The following is a 25251-nucleotide window of genomic DNA, read 5'->3' on the forward strand; positions in this document are numbered from 1 at the left end:
AAAAGAAATATCAGTTTTACATTACTTGCTATTAAATGATTTACTTTATATTTCATCAGGCAGCAAATAGAAAGGCATTTGAAAATGGCCTAAGGTACCCACAGGGAAAGTCGTGATTGTCAGATTTTTTTAGTTAAACAGGCTTTTGTAAATTCTCCATTTTTTCACCAGACAACCATCTATTTCATTGAACATTTAATTGCTGTGTTCACAAATACTACTATTCATATATGTTTTCACAGATCAATTATAGATTGCAATTACAATTGCAGATTATATTGCTCTTACCCTCATGCAGTTATTTAAAATCTCTCCGTCGATTGTCCATTTCATTTCTCCTATTATTTTGTGCTTAGTAATTATGGAAATGTTCAGGCTAGTTTATAAACAAAAGTTCTTAGAGAAAGCTGACACATATTCCTTGGTACTGGTCATAAACTTAAAAGGTAAGGTAATAATTTTTCAGGGTTTATTATCTGCTTCTTAATAATGCGTGACCTGAGTTTAATTCTCTGGTTATTTCATATGTGACTGAATGGGTTAATGAGAACTGACCAGGAAAGCAAAATTATTCTATTATTTTTATTTCAATGTCACTATTGCTCCTTATTACTTTAAAATCTTCTGAGTACTAAGTCCCATTTAACAGTGCATATTGCTCATCTTGATTAAAAATTGCTTAGACACGAAGGTACAGACTGTTTTAGCCAGTACGCCTTGCCCAGTGTATTCCCTACCAATGAGCCCAGACTATTTCTTTGGAAAGACATATTTCTGTCTTTTGATTATGTTCTAGAGTTGATGTTGATCAACAGAAGGCAAGTCTTCTGTTGAAACAGTAAGGAGGGTCATAGATTTTATTTCTGGAAGCTCCTTATGATCACATGGCAGAGGTTACTGTGGTGGCACACTGTTTTACAAAGCAGCTGTCATTCAGATAAGGAAGCGTGATTGTGCTCTTACCTTCTGCAAAATTTTCAGAGGCCCTGTTTCTGATTCATGGAAACCTTAATTGAGTAAAAAGTAAAGGTGAGTTGATCCTATAATTTAATTCAGCTTTTTTAAAAGATTAGCAAACACGGAGTTGCATAATGCCATTTTGCAACTGGTAAACATAAGCGCGGAGAAGATACATTTTAAATATTTGCACTTAGGCAGGCTAACATATTAGCACTGTTAGAAGATGGTGATCTCTTACGTTCTCATCACAACAGTAGTAAACTAACAGGCTACTCTTAATTAACTCAGTGTCCATTGGAAGATACACATTTCAGATAAATCCATGGGTAGTAGGTATAGAGTTCTATAAGATCAGATGTAATATGAAACCACACAATTTTCAGAAGCTAGTACTATAAAAATTCCAATTTGCTCTTGCTTCTTTTCATCTGTTAGTTAACATTCTTCCATGCCATCCTTTGGAAGAACGTCTGTCATGAGAAAATTACATGAAATAATGTATCCTTTCTTTATCATCATAATTTTAAAAAACAGCAAAGGAATTGTTAGTAGCATCTGAGATTTCTCAGCTTCCCCCATCATTGTATATTGCCATGCCATTTTAATTACAGATGATTACCTATCAGCTATACTTTACATCCAAACAACATGCAACACTGAAAATCATGAAATAAAGATTTAGGATTTCCTTTGCAAGTTTAATCTAGTCTCTAGAAATATCCATTAGAATATATTTATAGAATATTTAAAGTCACTCTTTTCTCCCTAGGACACATACCTTATTTAGTAAATAGGTAGTTATTTGACTTTTTTTTTCTTTCAGTGCTACACTCACTGTTATTCCTAACTCTCAATTCTTTTCTCTTACTCTTTGCCACTGGTCAGTCCTGTCTCAGTCTCTACTCTCACCAATTATTTGTTCCATTACCCTTTTTCCAAATAAATCATACTGACAGTGACCAGCATTTCCTATAAATCTGTCAAGTAGATATCCCAAGCTGCACTTTTCATCTCCTTGTTGCAGTCTGCCATTCCACTTGCTCCCCAAAGTCTGAGAGGTGTTCATTCTCCACCTGAGTCAGGATTTTGCCTCACTCTACTGCACTAAATAACAAATTTCTGAATGAGTTGAGGCTCATTATAATTTTAAAGTCCTGTAAAGAGGCACAGTATATTGATGCTTCACTACACTGAATCAACATTAATGCATGGCTCTTTAGCCAGAGCTGCAGAATCACAGCTGTACAAATCATGTGCAACCCCTGAAGGATTCAGGGAATGTAAGTGAATGGGAAGTCATGGTCAGGTCATGTCAGCCCAAAGTAAAGCATGCTTACTGTGATTGGGATGATTAGAGGAGGTATGGCTGAGTCCTAAGAAGCCTCTAGTAAGTGTATGTGAACCAGTCCTTTTAAAAAGCTTATATTTTAGCCATGTTTGGTAGTTTTTATTTTCATTTTTTAAACAGGAACAGCAAAAAGATCTCTAATACAACAAGTAGGCCATTGCAACATCTAAATCTTTTTCTAAGTTATATGTTAACTAAAATATTATGTAACATTAAAGTATTTATTCAGTTTTGATTTCAGAGACAGATTCTTCAGTGCTGATTCAACCTTGGTCTATGTTTAAGAGATCACATAGACATGTTCATTAGGAGTTTGCAAAATATCAGATACTCTAATCAATTGCACACATTCTTCAAGAAGATAGCAGAACCAACCTTTGCAGCTGCTAGCTGGTTATGAGAAGAACCAGTCCCATGTCTTTCACTCCTGTATATTCACTGTGCAGTCCTGCTTCCCTGCCTTGTACTGTCACCTCCTGTGATCCCTTGGCAGGCCAGCAGAACTTATATTCATCCAAGAAAGTCACCCCTATTTTTAGGCTGGACATGGTATAATGAAATCTTACGTTGATTCAATCAGAAACTTAAACTTCATCTGTGTTTATATGGACAAACCTGTGTATATGTACATATAGTCAGACTGTGACCAAACAAAATGTCTTAACAGATTATAGGCCACCTGGAACCTGACAGAAGGTATGTTTTGATGGAATTGCTTCCTGCATTTGCAGAACTGGTTTAAGTGATCTCTTAAAATCATAAATCATTACAGCTCTGGAAGCAGCAGCCCTCTTTAAGGCGATGAGGACTCAGAAACTCCCCTAAAAGGGGATTTCCCCTAAGGAACTGCAGGATTTCTTCTCCTCTGCAAAGAGGAAAAAGTATGCCCTTATTGGAGCTTCTGTGATTTATAAAGAGGAATTCATAAACTTTTACCTCAAACAGAGCGAGGAAAATGGGTTTTTATTTCTAGGGGATCTTGTTCAAATTTGGGAAAATACTAATACACTAAAAGATGAAGAACTGTGACCTAATCTTGCAATGGGAGGAGGATTGTTAGTCAATGTTTTTCAAGCTAATGCTTGGTTTCATTAACATCTGTTGGTTTGAAAATCTAGATAGACACCTGGGATCTGAGATTTTTTTTGAAAGAAAACAAGTTTTTGCTGAAGCTGTGATCTCAGCAGTTTGTATTGGTGTGCTAGCTGAAGTACAAACAAAGGTAATAATTCCATTTCTACTGTAAAAATAACAAAATAAACCCCTATACATATTCAAAAGCTATTCTGAAAAAAAAAAAAACAAACACTCAGCCTTTTAGAATTCCTGAATTTGCAAAATCTGCGTACTCTGTTGCATAATACCTTTAACTCCTAGATATGAATAAGAGAGGTCAGATGTTTATTTCCAAAAAAATATCTCTCAGTACCTTGTTGTCATGATACACCTGTTAGGGTCAGCAGTATACAGTTCTCTCAGTGCCAGAGAGAACTTTTTAATTGCCTAATAAAACTAGATTAGCTAAGAGAAATTACTGCAATTCAATACCTATTACATAGGTATTCATAGTAGATAACACCTCTATTTACAAAGGCAATGCTGTAATCATATAGCCAAGTTCTGTATTTAAAAGCCAATGGACACAAAAAACATGATAAAAGATTTAACATATCCAATATTAAGTAGCTGAATTTGCATTCAAAGTCTATCAAGCTTACCTTTTAACCAACTTAAACAATAGCAAGTGACAAAGACTAGAAAATCACCCACTTTGCAGCAAATAATTCTGACTTAGTAACAAATCCAGTGTAGATCCTCCTGGCATTCTCCTTTGGAAGCTTTACAGAGGACATTGATAGGCATTTTTAAGGACTGACAGTGATAACAAGGGAAGAAAACCAAAACACATAATTGATTGTAATCTGACAGTTTTCAGGGAGGAGAGGTGTTTCCCATGGAGACATGGCAGCAGCTGCCCTGCTTGGCTAAGTGTCACAGAGATGTCTGGCAGTTTAGTTAGTCTCAGAATGAAGGAGCAAGGTGGCAGATGAAGATCAAACCAGTGGTGATTGGAGTTAATTCCCTTTATCTCTTATGTGGAGATCCCCAACTCCAAATATAAAAGGAAATGAACTACAAAAAAGGTTTGATTTGTGTTGAAGGATAAAGAGAATTTTTGGCCAGAAGACTGGATTATTCAGGGGTTCTTTAAATAATTTAAAAGCCTGTGGGCAAAACCAGTCTGCAAAGTCCTTACCTAACCATATAGTTGTTACAGGAGAAAGTCAGGACACCAACTGCACCTACAGAAACTACTGACACTGACCAGCCTCACCCAGGGCATGCACACACTGCTCATGAACCCAGGGTCTCCATTTCACCTCAGCCCTAGACCCTCAGATATCTTGCCATATGCTCAGCTACAGACTAGTCTGGCCCTGTGATCTGGACAGACCTCAAACCTACACACTAGCTAGTTTTTATCCTGGACTGGTCTCTCAGACGTCCATTGCCACTGTCTTTAGCCCTGTCTCCCGAACAGACTTCAGAATCAAGATGAAACTTTGTCTGTAGTCCTATCTCTGATCTCATCTGCTTTTGCTCCTGACTGGACACTCTGAATGAACCCGGTTCATCTCTTCCTGGGACTGCCAATGGATCCTACAAACAGCACCTGGCTTACCCTGCTACGACTAGACCCTGTGGGACCACACCCTAGAGTCAACCTTTACTCCTGGAACACCAAGTTGGAGGGAATATCAGGACCTTGGTGATTCTTGGAAGAGGAAACAGAGAAAACACACTAACACCTAGTACCATAAAAAGCTTCAGACACTTGCCTCCTTCAGCCATTTGCTCACACAAGAAATGCCATCCAGAGAGACCTGGACAGGCTTGAGAGGTGAGCCTGTGTGAATCTCATGAAGTTCAACAAGGCCAAGTGCAAGGTCCTGCACCAGGATCAGGGAAATCTGAAGCATAAATACAGGCTGGGTGGAGAATGGATTAAGAGCAGCCCTGAGGAGAAGGACTTGGGGATGTTGGTGGACAAGAAGCTGGGTTGTTCGTTATGTAATGACAGCCGTAGTACTTTTCAAATCTTACTCAAAGCAAAGAATCATGTTACAGATGAAACACTTACTGAAGAGAAAAAAACTGTCATAAAGATGTTTCAAATTAAAAGGCAGCAATCTTTACAGTATACACCCGTAAGCAGGAACAACCGTGGAGATGGTAAACAGTTAAAAACTTCCCTTCTGTTGAGGAATTTTTACAGAACAAATCTTGCATCAGGACAGAAATCAGCATATGTAGAAGTTAAGTCTGTACTGATACCTGCGTGATCTGTTTCACTTGTTGTAATAGCTTTAACGTTATGAGTGCTTTTCATTACTTTAAGGAGTAGTGGATAGAGGAAGAAAGGATTATAATACAACTGCTTTTGAATAATAAGCTGTTATATTTATTCCACTAGCAGTTTACATGGGTTCAGTGGTCAGCTGAATAAATTTGGGAAAAAAGCACATTACGGACTCCTGAAAGCAGAAATCCCAGGATAATAACTAATGGTAGAAGTATTGCAGATTGGTATCGGCACATCTTTTTGGCCTAGTCTTATGTTCCTCCTTAGGTAGCTGCATGGCCAGTGTCAGAAATAGGTTGTTATTATTATACATAACACTATAATCTGACCCAGTCTCTATGTTCTATGATACAGTGGTCCAGAGGCATATCAGCTGGCATAGACTTTCAGCTGTGGGTTATGGAAGGCAATTGAAGTGAATCTTAAAAGAATATAATACACTTTTCTTATTTTGGTAATTCATGATTTAAGAAGAGCGCAGAATGATATTTCTAACATCTCCCATAAACTTTGTAGTATTAGAACTGCAATAGAATTTTTAACTAAATCACAACTGGAGTCAAGTCATTCATATAAAGTGAAATAATATCAGTGTTAAAAAGAGTACATATACCATGTCACATTAATTTAAAAGGTATAGGGCACTTCTCTTAAGAGTCTTGTGCTTTATCTAACAAACCTGACATCCCTAGCAGCTACAAAGCAACTCGCACGGTCAGCTCATCAGGTATATGCATCTCTGAGCTATGCAAAAATTGCTGTAATAACAGCAAGACACTGTTTTGCAATCCTGTCCTCTCTTCCAGGAAACCTCCTTCTTTCTGCTGATGTACATGCTGAAATGAAAACAACTGGTTTTATTGGCCATGTACTTTTAAGTGATTGGTTTATTTGAAGCTACAAGATTAGCTAGGTTTTGTTGTTTTGATATCAAAGCACTGTCCACAGTTGATATCAGAGTTTCATTTCCTATTGCATCTCTTGTTCAAGATTGCCATTTGCTTGTTAAGGCCATTAAGACAGTTTTCAGGAGGCAGTAAAGAACTAACTATCTGATCAAGAACATAAGCCAGGCTTGTATCCTTACCACAGTGATTGCACATAACCCATGCTAAGATGAAGTCTGTGTTAAGTTTCTGAATAAGAAAGTATTAACAAACCACTCCAGTTGTGGTGCTTTCCAGATGAAGTGGGCATCCCTTGACACCACTGCATGGTTCACTGGCTCATCTCTCCAGTCTTCCTGCTCCAAAGCATAGTTTTCAAGTTGAACTAAAACTGGGGTTACTTCCGGAAGAGGAAGAATTGTGGGTAGACAATACATGGTTTGGGATGCTTAGGATGCTTCTGTCTTCCCTCCAGACTTCAATTCCTATAGCACTACAGGCAACTATAAAACTCTGACCTCGCATTAAAGAAACAATTCTATCAAAGTTACCATTTCAAGTGAGCTGACTGTAATGGCTTATCTTGTGTGAAATATCATGCCAATATTACCTGCCAGAGAAAAGGGATAAATTTTGATGAACGCTTATTACTTGGACACATTCTGCAAGAATACTTGGACAAAACCTGCAAATTGTTTCAAACAGCTTTGGAATTACTTTTAAAATAAATTTATTTCGGTACAAATTCATAACAAGAAATAATTTGTTAATATGGTTTGTGGGTTTAATGTATTTTTCTAATATTTCTATTTAACTCTTGCTATATTATCTCAAGTTAAGAGTCATAGCAAAATTTTAATTCCCTTCATGTTACTATCATATTTATAAAGAAGCAATATATACATTTAGAGGAGAAAAACAAAACAATTATATTTTAATAGCAATCTGCTAAAGTCGGTATTGGATTTATATCACAAAGCCTTGCAACAAACAGCTTTGCAGTTTGAAGTGAGCTTCATCTCAGCTTAGTGTATTAATTTGGGGCTCTCTCTCATTCTGAAACAAGGGACTTAAGTCATTACTCTAAATACACACTGGTATAAATAGTGAGTACCATTTCCTGCATAATGGAGTAGGTAGGATAACTCAGTTTATATCAGAGGAGTAATTCCATGTTTACTACAAGAGTAGAGAGCTTGCATGAGTCAGTGATCTTTGGTGCAAAGTAAATTTCGTTTTAGGTTCAGAAGTAGTGAGCAGTTATCTCCCTGAATTCAGAAGACAGACAGCACATCTGTGATACAATTAAGATGAAACCAACATATGTCTTGGGAATATTTTTTTCTTCCATTCTTATTCTATTTAAACGTTGATGCAAATACATGTCCTCAACGTGGCTATACTTGGTTCTGTTTATAAACAAAGATACAACTTTGCAATTCTGCTGATATCCTCAGAGACACAGAACTGAAAGAGGGGGGAAAGCAGGTACCAGTTACCTCTCTGCTCCCTAAGAGTAACATCACCACAAGTACTAAAGTTCACTGACACACACACACACACACACACCGACACACAGCAGTAGCAGTTGTGGACAGGGACATGTGTTGCTTCTCAAGCTCGCCACCCGAAAGCAAGTACACGCTCTGCTGCAGAAACACAGAAACCTTTTTCTCCTGTTCGATCAAGCCTCTTACGGACGGGAACTCTCTTTCCTGAGAAAATGTCCCGCGGGGTGTGCGCGGGCACAGCCGGCGCAGGGATGCTCGGCGGCGGTCCCGGTGCGGTGGGGGGTCAGGGCCGGCGGGGCGGGCGGGCAGGTGGTGGCGGGGCGGGGCGAGCGCGGCACCGCCCCTGGGCCCCATTGGCGCCGGCGGCGGGGACGCTCCGCGCCGCCCCCCGCACACAAGTGCAGTGCCCGGCGCCGGCGGGGGCTGCGCGGCGGGGCCATGCAGAGCTGCGGGCGCTTCTGGGGGCGGCTGGCGGCCCGCGGGGCGCCGAGGCACCTGCGGGGGGCGGCAGCGGCGGCAGCGGGGCAGCGGCGCTGGGGCGGCGGCGAGGCGGCGCGGTGCATCGAGCAGCTCTTGCCGCGGCACGATGACTTCTCCCGGCGGCACATCGGGCCGCGGGAGCAGGAGAAGCGAGAGATGCTGCGGACCGTCGGGGTGCAGGTAGGCGCCGTGCGGGGCGGGGGGCGGCGTGGCCGGAGCCCTGCTGCTCGGGCTGTGCCGAGCTAACCACGGCGTGCCGTCGCCTCTTTGCAGAGTGTCGAGGAGCTGATGGACAAAACCATCCCGGCCAGCATCCGCCTCCGGAGGCCGCTGAGGATGGATGACCACGTCTGTAAGTGACCGCATGGCCCGGGGTGCTTCCTGAGCCCCCTCGCACTCCCGCGGCCCCTTCCGGCCGCCAGAGGCCGAGGATGGGGGCTTGGGGTGCACACTCCTTTCCCCCCCCCGGTGTCCCTGCTGAGATATGTAGCGAGCATATCTTCCCGCTGAAGTGAATAAGACTTAAATATGTGTAGCATCACCATCACCGACACTTCAGTCCTCGCCGACCAACTCGGTAGAGTAATTCGGCAGCGGCATGTATTGCTCTCCTGTTGGAAATCAGTAGGAAAATGCGTGTAGCAGATAGGGATTGCCCAAAAGCCTGTTTTGGAGCTCAAGTGCTACAGGGACTTCGCTTTGTCCCAAGAGCCTGACACCGAGGGAAGGGTGTGACTAGTGTCCCCTTAGTGTGGACTGTAGCTTCAAATGGTCCACTGTCTTTTGTAAGTTCTTATGTATCTGCAGGATCTGTTATTCTTCCCCCACCAGCAATAACCTGCATATTTTAATAACACTAGAAACCTGTGTCTCCATATGATGGACACACAGTAGACTAATGGCCAGCATTTTGAGTCCATCTGATTGAGGGTTATGAGTAAACTGGAAGAATACAAAACATTTGATCCAGCTATTATGGCACTACAATAATTTAGTAAATTGCTGTAGAAAACTTGATGTGATTTGATGAGCTTTTAGATATTAATGTTTTTAACAGTTAGCATGCACAGCACAGAATTTCTACCTCATAACTGCAATCTTGAGAGATATCTGTGAACATCATGCTGGAAATCCCGTAAGTGAAAGAAACACTTAAAAATCCCCCTTGCTAAACAATTCCACTAAAACTGACAAAGCTCAGTGACCATTCAGAAAGAGGAATCAATTACTTCAGTATTAACTTCATTTTTGTGTGAAGATCCTTTGTCCGATTTGTAGAAAATTTGATCCCTCTCTCTGGCATTTTCTCATTGCTCATCTGTGTGCTGTAATTCGAATGTAAACTTCAGGCCTGCAGCTCTGGTGAGGTTCCCGGCCAGTTCAATCTGGTTACTCCGAGATGACATCACGAGCGAGAGGCAGTGCCACAATGAACAGCCAGGAATACTAGACCCTGAAAAGACAGATTCTAGCCAGAAGGGGTTCAATAGGGACTGAAAGTTTCTACTTCTAAAATGCTTTATTAGTACAATGGAATTTTATTTTTTCATAACTTCCCATCTTATTAAAATGGGGAGAGGCTGGGTAGAGAACCAGAATTTAATCACCTTCTTCTGTCTTTATAACTGCTGAAAGTATTGCTTGGCATATTTTCTTATGATTGATGTATTTTAAGGTACTTCATGATTGACAAGTGATTTTCACTGATCCTCAAATAAAAGAACTTTCTAGGTTATTATGTTTTTAGGTCTGAAGGAGGGATTAAATGCAGCTAGTGGCTAATAATCATGTCTTAAAAAGCTTTCTTCTTGTTAATTTTTTTTTATTATTAATTAATGTGATACTCCTATGAAATTGTACATTACCAAAATAAACATAAAAAAGATAGAGTCGAGTTGGGCATTAAAATAGTTATACATTATGGAAAACTAAACCAGTGATGTCAACCTAAGTCAAAATCTTGATGCAGTGCTCTAATGCTGATTTGCATAACAGTTTTGAAGTGGATGTCTTCTACGTATCTGTGCATTAGTTGCTATTCTGTTGTATGCAAGTTCTCACTGTGCAACAGAACCTCATTAACTAACAGTGTATTTAGTTCACTGGCATTTTGCTCCACTTGCTATGCTGTTCTTGTCCCCTTAGAGTAAGCTTTGAAAGAATGTGACCGTGATGCAGTCTCACATTGCACAGCATGCAACAGAGAATTTTCAAAAGAGATGCTTGCATGAGGTACAGAAAACTTCTTTCAGCACACTACTGCTTTTTTCTTCTGCAGCCAATGTGCTGAACTGTCTTTTATAACTATTGTGTCATTGTTTATCACTGGTTTTCCACTGCATTGGTGGCAGAAAACTCCACAGCTTACAAAAGAAAAGTTAAAAGCCTCAGCTTAAAGTTGTGCAATGTCACATTGAACATCTTGTGCCCAGGACACTATAGTCTGAGTGAAACTTGCTTCCTCGTTAATGTATCATTAGAGAGAACATTGTCCACTCATCAGGGTGAGATTTCTTGTGTGAGTACGGTGCATCATTATTTCTCTATCATATCCCTTGTATTAGAGGGAAATAGCAAAATTGGGAATATCACAAAAACTGTATTCTATTTTAAACATCTTTTTATCTGTATGAAGACAATTTTGCTCCACTGTCCCCCAAACTCACACATAAAATGAAAGAACAGGACAAGACAATGCAAAACATGTCACTCAGTGACCTTTAGCATTTATAAAATTTGTAATACAGTATTTCCAAGTGGTGTAAATGTACATTTCCACTGGTCTGTATAACTTGAATTAAAAAAATAGTGACTTCACAAGGTAGAGTGCAGCTGAACAAATCAGCTGTGCTAGAGCTGCTCCTTTGTACTAACAAACACAGCTAAGCTTACACTGAAGTCTCATTGAAGTCAGTCCTTGACAGTGAAGTCAGTGCTTACAGATAGAACTAGACGTGCAGTCTAAGAAAACCATGCACACACCATGAAAAGTACATCCAGGTGAGTATCATAGGTCTCTGCAATTTTTGGGGTTTTTGGCAAATTTTATAGTTTTAGACCTCATCTCAAGTGTGTATATTTGATGTGTATGTTTGATGTATAGGCATATCTTCAAATTTTGATCAGGTCTGTCAATAGGGAAGATTGTATTACAGATCCTTCCATTGGTAATGTAACATAACAAGTTGTCTGAAAGATTGAAAATCAGTTGACTGGGTGTATGGAATAGCAGTAAAAAAAAAGAAAAAAGAGGCTCCTGTGGATGCAGCTTGTATTAAAGAGCTGTTTAAAATGGCATTGCATATTCCACTGCTGATAAATGAAACCTCTGAACACAGTAGAAGCACAATTATTTTGTACCTGTGTTGTCTTTCTGAGTCATTTTAGCACAGACCTACTCTTCAGTGGAACAATCAAGCTTCATTACTTCCCTGAAGGACATAGTATGCCAAGAGAGAAAGCCTCTAACCTTAAGGACATTTCCTCAGGTTACGAAGGCTCTGCAGTGGGAGCTGAACAGGTGGGATCAATGGGCCGAGGCCAATGGTGTGAGGTTCAACAAGGCCAAGTGCCGGGTCCTGCCCTTGGGTCACAGCAACCCCAGGCAGCGCTACAGGCTGGGGGCAGAGTGGCTGGAAAGCTGCCTGGTGGAAAAAGACCTGAGGGTAGCTGCTCAACGGTGGCTGAACATGATCCAGCAGAGTGCCCAGGTGGCCAGAAAGGCCAGTGGCATCCTGGCCTGTGTCAGCAGTAGGGCGGTCAGCAGGACCAGGGAAGAGATCATCCTGCTGTACTAGGCACTGGTGAGGCTGCACCTTGAATCCTGTGTCCAGTTCTGGACTCCTCATTCCAAAAAGGACATTGAAGTGCTAAAGTGTGTCCAGAGAAACAACAAAGCTGGTGCAAGGTCTGGGGCACAAGTCTTAGGAGGTGCAACTGAGGGAGCTGGGCTTGTGTATCCTGGAGAAAAGGAGACTTGAGGAAGACATCACTCTCTACAAGTACCTGAAAGGAGATTGTAGGCCAGGTGGGGGTCAGTCTCTTCTAGGCAACTAGTGACACAATGAGAGGAAGTGGCCTCAGGTTGTACCAAGGGAGGTTCAAATTGGACATTAGGAAGAAATTTTTCACTGGAAGTGTTGTTAAGCATTGGATGGGGCTGCCCAGGGAGGTGGTGGAGTCATCATCCCTGGAATTGTTCAGGAAACAACTGGACATGACTTAGTGCTGTGGTCTAGTTGACAATGTGGTGATCTGTCAAAAGTTGGACTGGATGATCTTAGAGGTCTTTTCTAACGTAAATAATTATGTGTTTTGTTTTGTTTATGTATGAAAGAAGTAGCCATTCTGGTAAATGCTGAGCTTTGCTGGTACAAGTGCATCTACACTAGAAATTCTTTTGCAATAATTATTAGTGTTCCTGTATTGGCAGATTTTTTCCCTGTGTTGGCATGGTCAATGATGAAGGAGAGAAAGAATGTTTGTTGTGGTAAGAGATTTCTAAAATGAAATACTTTGTTCAGTATGTAATATGACAGAACCATCTATGTCCATTTTCTGACCAGAAAAGAGCTGTTTTAAAAATGTCTGCTGCCATGAGGCCACTGACAGTATTGAAAAATCACCTGAACATGCCACTGAAAGCCAGTAGAGGTGAAACAGCACAATATCTGATTTCCACTAATAGTAAATTGCGGTCCTGTACCTCAGCTTGATTCTGGAAGAGGAGCTTTTTTACAGTTAGATTTTTCTGCAGGTATAGTTGAGGAAAAATGTAATTTTGGCGTGTAACTTCTGTTCAATCAATATTTACAACAAGGGTAGATGTCTGTTTGATACTTAATTGTGATCAGCTGGTATTACAGAGCTTTTTTCCCACTGTTACAGTAAGTAAGCTTTTCTTTAAGCTTTAGCACATATGTAGTGATTGACCCATTTGAAGTAAAAGAACAGATTATCTTATGTAAGTGTAATCCTCTTTATTTTATCCCTACAAACCTACTGTCTTTATCAGTCGTAGTTATCCCTACAATGTTGCCATTGTGTGTCCATCCTTATGTTATGGGTAGGCTTGCTTTGTGCACGTTATGTATTTCTGCTTTTTATTTCAGGTTTTGAATTTTTAAAAAGTTTTAATTAAAAAATGGATCTATAAACTCTGCCACGTTTTCTTTTCCCAAATATTCCCAGTTACATTCTCAAATTTTAGGATTTATAAACATAAGTTTCTAAAATCTGTGTAAGAATGCAATTTGGTCTCCAGTTATTAGAAGCAATACTGCTCAGAAGCAGTCATATTGTAATAAAATTATTTGTATCTTCAAACTTAACTACTCTTTATGTAGTCAAATCTACTTTAACTAGGATTTTAGATTTAAAATGCTAATTAAAAATTAATTATGGGTGATTTTGTAATCATTTGCTGATGTCAGTCAGATTTTTAGAGCCGATTTAGTCGTTTCAGATTCCTTGCTACTGAAGTCCACACCGTAGCTTCAGATAACTGTAGCAGGGGTAGTTGTTACCCCCTGCACAGTGTTGCCACAGGTAGTGCGGCAATCTGCATTGCCACCATTGGTACTTTACTCCTCTCATGTTGCTCCTCCTCATGACACTTCCAGGCTGCTGCTCTTTTGAAAGGCAGCAGGCCCTGGGAGTAGAACAGAGAAAGGCAGGCATCTTGCTGGCTCTCAGCTCGTCCATGCTTTCTGCTCCTCGCGGCATCCTCAGGTTGCTTCTGCTGTCCAGACTGGCTGGGTGAGTGCAGGTAGTCTGAGTGAAAGCAGGAGGAAGAGGCAGGGCAACAGATGCTGTTGGCTTTCTGCCCATATCTTGCTGGTTGGACACAGCACCTGGAACAGGCACTATCCTTATGCTGTCCTACAGCATTATTATGTGTCTGACAGTTCTTTGGAACTCGTTTGCTTTAATAGAATCTGATTTTTTTTAAATGGAGATCAAATTAATTATTAAAGTGAGAGAAATAAATTAATCCCCTTTTTCTTATATCAACTGTTCTGAAGATCTTGCTTCCTTGATCTCGGAAGTTAGATTTTTTTTTTGAGATCTGACATAAAGTGAATAAAATTATATCATACAAATAGTCACCTCCCTTTTGTGTTGTGAGGTTTAAGTAATACAAGTTGAACTCTCTCTCTTTCTCTGGTACCTTATTATTTTGCAGGTATCTCAAAAGATCAAGGCAACTCTACTGTGCTAACCACAAAAACACTAGCAGCAATAAGTGTTATCATTTTATGATCTGATAATTTAAGCCCTCCTACTATTTTGTGATATATTTTACCTTTGCTACCTTTAGACATAGCAATCTGAAAATGTCCTCACAGAACTACTGCTGGGACTCTCACTAAATTTTCTCCAATTACAAGATAGGAGTATTGCAGGATCAATACTTTATTCTGAATGTTGTCTTTGATCATAATTTTAGTCAGTTAATGAGGGGAATAAAGATCAACCACAGCAACCTAGCTGGCAATTTTATTTTTTGCTGAATAAGGTTCTTAAAGAATTTTTATTGTGCAGCCAATAAATGAATTCATGATAAAGGCACATCAACCGTTTAGTCTCAGAACAATGGAAACAAACAACTGAGTGTGGTGGCCAGGGTCCAACTGTTATTTAAGTATAGTAAATTTTTCTTTCTGTTTGATTTCCCCATTTTACATATTGCTTCTTAATTTCATCCATTTCTGGGAAGAATTAAAAAAAAAAAGAAATCAGTAACACAATCCAAAATCTCTCAAGCTGTGGGTTTTTTTGAACCATATATCTTGAAATTAGTAGAAATCCTGCTCTTCATATGTTTTAGTTTTAAAGAAATGAATAAATTATTTACAATAATACACCATTTCCACTACATATGCTCCAAGTTATATACTTTATATAGCAGAAAAAGTCTGTAATTTTTTGGTTTTCGTGACAGTCTTGTGGACAAAAATGGAAACTTAGCAATTTCATTATGAATTTGAAAATTAGTTTTAAGCATGCATAAGACCACTCTTGTGGTTTGCATTCATCTGCCTTGATATTAGCATTAGTTATTTACGAAGTGATCAATAAAGAGTTAGACACCTTGCAAAAATAACTTTATGGGAATACACTTAGGAACTTAGGCTTGATGGAGTGGGAAATAAGGCTACTGACAGAGACACAGGGTCCTGTTCAGGCCAGTGGGGACCTGGGTCAACAGGCTCAGCTCTGGGCTCAGTCCAGGCTGCTCAGGGCTTTGCCCAGTCAGAACAGGAAACTCCCAAGGATGGAGGCCCAGCTCCACCGCTGGGCTGTCCTCATGGGCCCAGCTCTCCTTATCTCCAGCCTGAGCCTCTGACACTCCTGCTGTGCATGCACGGCTGTGAAGAGCCTGGCTGCATCTCTTCCAGCCCCTCCTGTTCGTGCAGGGCATACTCTTAAGAATGGTTTCATTGTCTTGTTCTCTGGTCTTAGGACTCCAACACACATTTCTTTCACCTGTGCCTACATCACTTCTGCTTGAATTCAGAGCCCTATCAGCATAAAGCAAACACTGAACTAATGAAATCTACATGGACTTACGTTAGGTCATAGGTAAGCCAGCCTGTACAGATAAATCAGGGGCTGTTGACTTTCCCTGCTCAGGAGTGCGGTTACTTATGAACTTCTTGTGATGAACATACTGTGATGAAGTACTTCAAGGCAGTCTCCATCCCAGGTCTCTTTAAAGAGGCATGCCAAGTGTGGGAGATGAATATTTGAGCTGTACTGCTGCCATTGCCTTCATAGTGACCAAAGGAGCAGGGTAAGTGAGGTGAAGCAGGAGTGAGAAGAGTGTGCCCTCCAGCATTTTACCGCCCTGATTAAAATTAGTTGTGTAAATGTCTTCCCAGGTAGCTCATTAAAATGTAATAATTAAAAATCTGTTCAGTGTTAGAATCTTCAGTGCAGATATTCTTGGTGGGATGTGATTCTACTCTTAAGCATAATTACTACCTAAGTTGCTTGCAGTCTCGCAAGGCTTTTGGCTTTGTGCCTTCAGTCAGTTTGGAAGCAGGTTTATTTCAGAGATCTCCAGCACAAGCTAAGTGGCTGCACGTAGTGGTTGTTCACTACAGTTGCTGAGAAATGACTCTAGAAGAAACACCTAGTTGGGCGAACAAAGAAAATGCTATCGGGCATATTGTACAGTATTTGTGGTATGTGTTTACTACAGAAATTGCACTCAGTGCATTTTTGTGTGTGAGACTGAGCAAGTTAAATGATAGCCAACTTCTGCCTTCAACCGTGTTTGGAAGTTCATTACTATTTTCAAGAAATCATTGATGTTTGAATTATGCAAGAATAGAAGCCTTCCTCTGAAACTGCAACCAAACTGTCTTTCATTAAACTTCGGGTTTGCAAGTGGTAGAGGAAGTGGTAGAGTAGAAGAGTGGTAGAGGAGTGTTAAACTCTCACTTAAAAAAAACAAACAAGTGCATCTGTCTGGTATAAACTGTGTGGGAAGATTATTGAGGAATGGAGCTTTTTACTACGCTTTAGAGATTTTGCCCTGGACATTGCCAACTTCAAGCCTATAAGCATATAATGCTTGAGTCTCCAGAAAAAAAATTGCAGTTTACTGAAATTAACGACCAGTCTTTATACATTAGATCTGATGGTTAACACTGAGTAAAAGGCAGAGAAGAAATTAACTTTGAAATGAGAACACCAGTAAAAAAATAACTGTGAGAGGTGTAATGTGACTGTGGAAGAAATAAATTGAAAACCAGATTTTTGAAAAAAATCTTTATACATGGAATGCAACAGTATCAATTTGAGTAAAAGATATAAACAAGTTTGGAAATCAGAGCTAAAGTTCTAATATCCTTATTCGTGACTGCACTAGAAATTAATTCAAAACCTAATAATTATTTGCCATCACATTCCAGAGAATTAACTGTTTTGACTTGATCCCTCTTGCTAGTGTAACTTACAGAGAGAAAATGGGTTTTGAGACATCCAGGGTCCAAGCTATTCTACTTTTCATGATTTGTAGCCTTATATTACAAAGTCTGTTTTCCCAGTTGAAGTGCAGAATGAACAGAACTTGGTGTAACTGCTCTAATACAGCAGTCTGGGGTCAGAGTGGGATGAGGAAGAAAAAAGATCTGCTCCCCTTACCTAGGAGGATTGCTGTACAATTCCACCCCAGTCTGTTAGGTTTGTCAGACTTGCCTGTCTGTGTGATCCTAAGAAAATCTACTGACCATCTTTCTGCATCCTCAGCTACTAATATATTTTGTAGATACAGCCCTTTGGCAGATGTTCGGTAGCATTATTTGTTGACTGCTAGGACCAGGTTGACGCAATGTGATTTTTGCACAGCCTTCAGGACACTGAGAAGGATGTAGAAGCAAGACCAAAGAGTAAACTATGGCTGGGGGAGGGAGGGAATGAAAATGCCTTCCTTCTCAACACTTCAAAATCATTGTGTAATCTCTTCAAACTAGATTGGCTGGCTCATTTAAAAGTTAATCTCATGTAGAATTTCTTAAACTACAAATACTCTAACACTTTTTTTTTTTAAATAAACTGGCGAAGCATATTAAAATTGAATTAAAAGAACTGTTCTATCAGCTATTTAGGGAAAATGTGAGTACATAAAGTTTTTTAATACAAAGAAATTATTCCTGGGTGCTTGGTGTGAGCCCAGTTTGTGTAAATATGACTCTATTAGAAACACTAAATCACAGTTATGGATGGCTATGGCTTCATCCAGTGTCGCTTCTGCAAGGTTTAGCTGAGAAAAAGTGCCTGCTGAGGTAAATTCTAATGCATGTGCAAGGTGAGTCTCTTCTGGGTCAAATGTACATCGTGTTAGCACAAGAAGGACTTTATAAGCCTTTTGCCTGCAGCTCTTTCTCTCTCTATTCTTTCCACGTTGGCTGAAACCCTGTTATTATTCAGTTGTTGCATCATCCAGAATTTTGTCAGAATTTTAACTTTCCCAGAATGTTTCCCCACCTTACTATTTTATCTTTCCTGATTTTGGGCTGCCCTTTATTCTGCTACTGTTTATACTCGCATCACCAATGTTGCATATTTTTTACACTGGGGTACAAGACATTTCAGTTAAAAACTGTTAGCGTTATGTGTAGCTGTAATATTCTGACATAATTTCTTTTCAATTAGGTGAAAACGAAGTCCTTGAAACTCTGTACAATATTGCAAGCAAGAACAAGATATGGCGGTCTTACATAGGCATGGGTTATTACAACTGCTCAGTGCCCCAGCCCATTGCACGGAATTTGTTGGAGAATGCAGGATGGTAACGTACCACATTTTCTTGTTGAATATATGTGTTTAACTGGTCTACTCTGGCCTCCAATCAGGAGGCCTGGAGACACGCCATCTATAACGCAGCTGTCTCCTTTGAGAACACACGCAGGATCACCCTCGAGGAAAAAAGGCAACGCAGAAAGAACCGTGTCTTGCAGAATACACCATCTAAGGAGTCTTTCTGCTGTGCCTTTTGCAATCGGATTTGTCTGTCACGTATTGGCCTCATAAGCCACCAGCGTGCCTGTAACAAATGTGGATAGAGCCTTCCCAAATCTTCGTTCGCGAAGCCCAGCCACGATATGTGTTTAAATACACATTTGAAGTTTGTCTTATGAATGAGTGTAGATAAACATACCCCAGACCTGTTTTTTTCACTAAGGCTTTCATGTATTTGCTAATGATGTGTATCCTACTGTGTCAAAACTATGGTGTTCATGCTGAAGCTAGAAAGAAAAAATAATACTTTTGACTTTTGAAGATGCATTTTTTTTGTAAAATGTTACTGATTTTGTGACTTATATTCACCGCTCCTGTTTATTATGAACTAATAGAAGAATATTTGTATGCTTTAAGGAAGCATACAGACATAACTCCTAAACAAAAATAATTCTTTTCTAACTTGTGCCTAAATTTAAAACAGCTTCCTCCTCCACTGGTATATGCAATTTGGGTGAAGGTAGTTAAACACTGTGCAATACTCTGTTCATGATTTTCTTATGAGGAAGTAAGAAACCTTGAAAATTCTAAAGGCTGTTCTCCTGGTATTTCTTTCTTGATTTATTTTATTTTAAACCAGAGACCTTCAAGTGTTTGAATATGTCTCCATCAAGTGAGTTCTTGTCTGATCAAATAATTCACTGATGAAGAGGAGCAGTACTAAAAGTATCATAAAATGATCATTCATTTATGAAGAGGCTGAGAATATTGTACTTGCTGATGACCCTGTTGACATTACAACTGATCACCCAGTTGACATTTCAGTTTTTAAAGGACTGTAACTCAAAAATGGTGCAACAGGAAAAGCTAAATCTAATGTGGAATCTCACTTTCCAGCAGACTGAATGTCACTGACACCCTGTATTTTCTCATTAAGTTTACAAGTTCGCCTATCACTAGTCAGTAAGATCCTTTTTTTGTACTGTATTAAAATGATAACTGTCATCTTTATTACTGGATAATTTTTATTTTAATAAAAGCAGTATTTAAAGTTTATATATGTATTCAGAAAACCAAACAAGAAAAAACAACCAATCAAAAGATTATATTAGTCAGTGTAAAAATCTATTGTTACTTAGACGTTATATAATTTTTTATACCTTGGGTTGCCATAAATGTGTCTACAGATCTGTAGGCCTCTAAGTCTATTTATTTTTAAATTTGTTTGCTCTATTTGCATTGCACATTTTTGAACTGGTAAAAAAGTTGCACTGTTTGGACTCAAGGAACCTATGCAGTACATCTATACAAAGCTTTATTTAGCTTTATTCTCACTTACTTTTTGCAACATATACAAACTAAATATTTCAATACAGTACCACAAAACAAGTTATTAACCGATAGAGGCAAAGATAAGAACACTTAAAAACTAAGTGGAACAAAATTAACTGCTTATTTTTAAATCCTAAAAAATGATATCGTGTTAATGAAACAACTGGGAGAGTCTGTCCACATATCTGTTCTTGCAGTGTACTGTAAAGTAAAACTAGATGGATAAAAGCTAAATTGTTAGATGGCCAAAGTGAAGGCTAAAATGTTTACTGGGGAAAGGCGTATATGTGTGTGTGCATATGTGCAAAAGCAACTACAGAGGCTTTATGGAAGCTGTTTAAGAAGTCAGACCTCTCCTTACATCTGCTGGATGTGTAACACTTTCCAGGCTGGCACCCTTCACATTGCAGCTCCAAGGAAAATGCTGCAAGCTCAGACTTGTTGTTTCTGATCTATCTCTCTCACATAACTTGTGGTTTCTGTTGCTTGGCACTTGTTAGAACAAGGCTTGCATTGGTAAACAAAATAAGTTTATGAAAGATTGTTCCTAGAAGTCTGTTAACACAAAAGTGAATGACTTCACAGTATTTAGGACACTTGGACTTGCTAGGAGAAGGTAGGAAGCAGAGGAGTAGATTTCAGGAGAAAACTTTAGAACCAAATGTATTTTCCGCTGAAAATGAGACTACTGAACCATACTGGGTTTTTTATAAGGTTAGTTACCACAGAAGTCTTCCCAAATATCCGATTCTGTTAAGAGTACACTCAACACATTTAACTTGGAATTTTAACTTTTTTAAGGATTTGGACAATGATTTATATCTCTGTCCACTTCTAATTTCTGTTGGAATGTGAATATAACTTCCCAGTTTTCTCTAATTTTACCCTTAATCATCTTCCCAGCCCCCTATTAACATAATAATTATGTTTTTTCACAGTTGATGTGCTCAATTCTTTCTGTAGTAGCATACCAAATTAATTCTGTGCTCTGCCATGAATATATGAATAACTGAAGACGTGAAAATATTTGGTTTCAGAAATCAACTACATATACAGTTTTTATTAACATATAGATCACACCTGTGTAGCATTTATTTTTGGGGCTGAAGTGGATAAAAATACCTATCAGACCTTGCAAATCAAGAAGGCCTTTGAAGTCACACTAATACCTACAATGGAGCATGATGCAGAGGTCTCCATAGTCCAGCTCATTTGATTCCTTTGTCCCTAGACATTAAATATGTAAGAATAAAATACCTATACCGATGATGCCTGCAGTACTCAGATCTGTAGTGTAAATTATTAAACTTATTAGCTAGTAACACTCAGCACTTATGCATTACATTCTGAAAATTACTGCACAGCGTGCAATAATTACTTTAAAAGAGTTTGCTTTTAAATTACTTTAAAAAGTCATTTACCGTGTAGTATAGAATCAAGCAGAAGTCAGAATGCAGACTAAAGCCAGATATTTTGTTTGAAGAAATTGTGGAGATGTAGAATATATAAAAGATAGAGATGCTTAGAAAATGCCAAAAAACCTTAAAGTAAGTGTTTAAGTAAGTGGTTTTATGTTAAAATGGTGTCTTTACCAGTTGAAATAAGCTTCATGCACTGTAATTTGTGGCAATACTGGAAATCAAGATTTCTTGATTGAATTTTTTCTATTTTCCTGAAATTGATTGGTTTTACTTCAACTGTATTTACCATTCAAAACCACCACATCAAAATCATGAAGCCTCATTAATGCTATTTTGTAATATAGTGTACTTTCCCAACTATGTGGAGTAGAATTTCTCTAATGTATTTCAACTAAACTCAATCTTTTACTCTTATTAGTCTTAATTCTAGTTCCTCCTACAAGTTATAATACAAAATATGACCCTTAGGTGAAGTAAAATGAGAAAGCACTATTGTTAACCTCAACTCCAGAGGAGTTTCTTTCTTTTTTTAAGCAGCAAAAGTCATTGTGCATGCAAAGGTGTTTGGAATAACTCTTTATTGGTGAGAACTGAGTGGGCAGGGACTATTCAGAAAGTGAATCTTAATACTGCCAAACTGAAAGTTTATCTGACAAACTTAACACTGGACTTAGCAGCTGTGAAGAAAAAAAATACTGTTGGGATTAGCAATGTTGCATGAAACCTAGGACATGGTCTCATTTGTGAACTATGTAGTCATATGATGATAATTAGTTTAGTGTTAGAATTGGCTAAAAAAGAGAAAAAAACTGCAATTTTGGGGAAAATCATCAATGCTTATGTATTCAATACATAGCTATTGCTTTCTGTCACTGTACTGAATAGTATATGTGAATATTTTGAGCAGATGTATAATTTAAATAGACAGTAAATACATGTACATCCCGTATTACACTTTGAAATCACATACTGAATATGGCCTTCTAGCTTTTGCATTCTCTTCAGGTCTTTTTTCTACCTTCTGTCTCGCCTTATTTTTTTGTTGCTGCTCTCATCTTGCTCTATACCACCTTGTTCTTTAAAAATCCTTGTTATTCACCTTCTATTGACTTTACATGATTTGAGCTTCTTTAAAGCTTATACCTTAACTTATAAGCATTTTTTGAAAGTCTAGGCTTGCTACCGGCCTTTTAAGGAAAAAAACTGCTGTCTTCTTCCACTGCTAGAAAACAGAGACCACAAGTGTTCCCACTTACCACTTGTTTCTGGCTGCTACCCTAAATTCAATCTGGCAGAAAGTCTGTCCCAAACCACTGTGGAATCCAGTGACCAAATTTCCAGCAGTGAGAGGAGAGTGACCTCTGTTCTTGCCTTTCATCCCTGGACCCATGCTGCTTTGTTTTCTGGACTGTTACAATGAAGCATTTCCCTTTGATTCTTGTGTTTTCAAAGGATTTGCTTATTTTGTCACTACTGTTTTGTTTGCCAAGTGAAAACAGATAAAACTTACATCAGTCTCACTTCCCTCCACTAAGATATATGGAAACTGTCATTTCACAAGAAGTTGCACATTTCTGAGCTTGATTCCGTGAAATGCCAAGTGTCTTTCTTCCCAGAAGAGTGGGGAAAATATGACTAGTAAAAGGCTTCAGAAACAGTGTTGAAAGATTGTGTCATACCTAGGTATCATTGAATAAAGCATTCTCTTTTGGATATTGTTGATTCAGTTCTCCCACAGTCGACACCTACTTACCCTATCCCTTCTCCATGATGCCCTCACACCTCTGTTTTAAAAGTAATCTCTTTTCAAAATGGAGAGATGAAATTATTCTCCTGTAAAAAGCCAATTCAACACCAGAAGATAAACTACTCTCAGGCTTCCAGGACAGTAAAAAATTACAGTTGTCTAAAAATAACAGTTGTTTTTTAACAACAGAACAAAACAGAACAACAGAAAAAGGTTGTTTTTTTCTAACAAGCTTTCATGTTACTGAATTACATTTTAATGTTTGTTTTTCCTATGACATAGTGCAGTTAGATATTGGCATAATTCTGTTATACACTTATTTTCCTAGACCCAAACTCAGACTTATTTTCTTACAGGGTTACCCAGTATACTCCTTACCAACCTGAGGTATCCCAGGGCAGGCTGGAAAGCCTGCTGAATTACCAGACTATGGTGTGTGATATCACAGGAATGGATGTGGCTAATGCATCTTTGCTGGATGAGGGGACAGCAGCTGCAGAAGCTATGCAGTTATGTCACAGGTACTATGTTTAAATGTATGGTTAAATCAACAGTGGGAAGTAATTTTGGAATTTGAAGGCATCTGTCCATGTGTAGGAATGAATAGGTGAATGGGTTGAAGTTGAGTGTGGCCTTTTCACTGTGAGCAGATCGCTGTATAACTATAATGTTGCCAAACCCCCAGAGAAGTTCTCAGTGTTGATGTAAATGTTTAACTCAGACATCTAAGGCCTTAAGAAACCTAATGACCAGAGAAAGGACAGAAGGAAGTCTAGAGCAAGGAAGACTTATCCTTGTTGGAGGAGGGTCAGGTTAGAGAACACTTAAGCAAACCGGGTCTTGATGTGATGCACCCATGGCCGCTGAGAGAGCCTCCTGGTATCAGTAGAAGGCCACTCTTGATTGTCTCTGAACAACTGGGAGAGGTACCTCAGCAATGGAGGAAAGCAGATGTCATTCCTGTCTTCAGGAAGGGCAGGAATGAGGATGCAGAGAACTACCAGCCAGGCCAACCTCACCTCGATTAATCAGTGATGATGGAACAAGTGCTGGTCCTGAAAACAATTTCCAGGCATGTGAAGGACAAGAAGATGATCAGGAATCACAAGCATGAATTCACACAGTGGGAATTCGTGTTTGACTGATCTGATAACTTTCTACAATAAAAGGGCTGGCTTGGGAGGGGAGAGCAGTGAGTATGGTCTACTTTGATGGTCTCCCTTAAATCCCCAAAGAGAAACTGAAAATTATGACTGGGTGAGGTGGGAATGAGGTGGATTGAAAACTTGAACGTCTGGGCCCAGAGGGTGGTGATCAGTGACACGAATTCTAGGTGGAGGACAGTAATTAATGGCATACCCCAGGGGCAACACTGGGTCCAATCAGTGATGTGGATGATGGCGCAGACTGTATCCTCAGCAAACTTGCTGATGATGCAGAACTGAGAGGATCAGCTGATACACTAGTGGGTCATGGTGCCATCCAGAGGGGCCTTGAGAGGCTGGAGAAAACGGAACCTTGTGAGGGTGACAGGAACCTTGTGAAGCTCAACAAGAGGAAGTGCAAAGTCTTGCACCTGGGGGGGTACAACCCCAGGCATATGGGATACGTGATGGGGGCTGGCAGGCTGGAAGGCAGCTTTGCTGAAATGGCCTTTGGGTGTCCTGTGGGACATCATATTGAACACAATTCAGCAGTGTTGGCAAAAAGGCCAGTAGTCTCCTGGGCTGC

The 25251-nt window shown here is 39.4% G+C and overlaps 1 protein-coding gene across 1 annotated transcript in view; it reads left to right on the forward strand.

Moving 5' to 3' along the window:
• The first annotated feature begins 8438 nt into the window (after window positions 1–8438).
• GLDC (glycine decarboxylase) overlaps window positions 8439–25251 on the forward strand; it is a 44989-nt gene continuing 28176 nt past the window's right edge. Inside the window, exons 1-4 of the mRNA XM_027709718.2 lie at window positions 8439–8730; window positions 8824–8902; window positions 18715–18850; window positions 23877–24041. Coding sequence (XP_027565519.1) covers window positions 8509–8730; window positions 8824–8902; window positions 18715–18850; window positions 23877–24041 — 602 coding nt within the window. The 5' untranslated portion in view covers window positions 8439–8508. The remainder of the gene's footprint in view (window positions 8731–8823; window positions 8903–18714; window positions 18851–23876; window positions 24042–25251) is intronic.

The sequence above is a fragment of the Pipra filicauda genome, unplaced genomic scaffold (assembly GCF_003945595.2).
Source record: "Pipra filicauda isolate LSUMZ 115617 unplaced genomic scaffold, ASM394559v2 scaffold35_size7292922_pilon, whole genome shotgun sequence".
Taxonomy (NCBI): Eukaryota; Metazoa; Chordata; class Aves; order Passeriformes; family Pipridae; genus Pipra; species Pipra filicauda.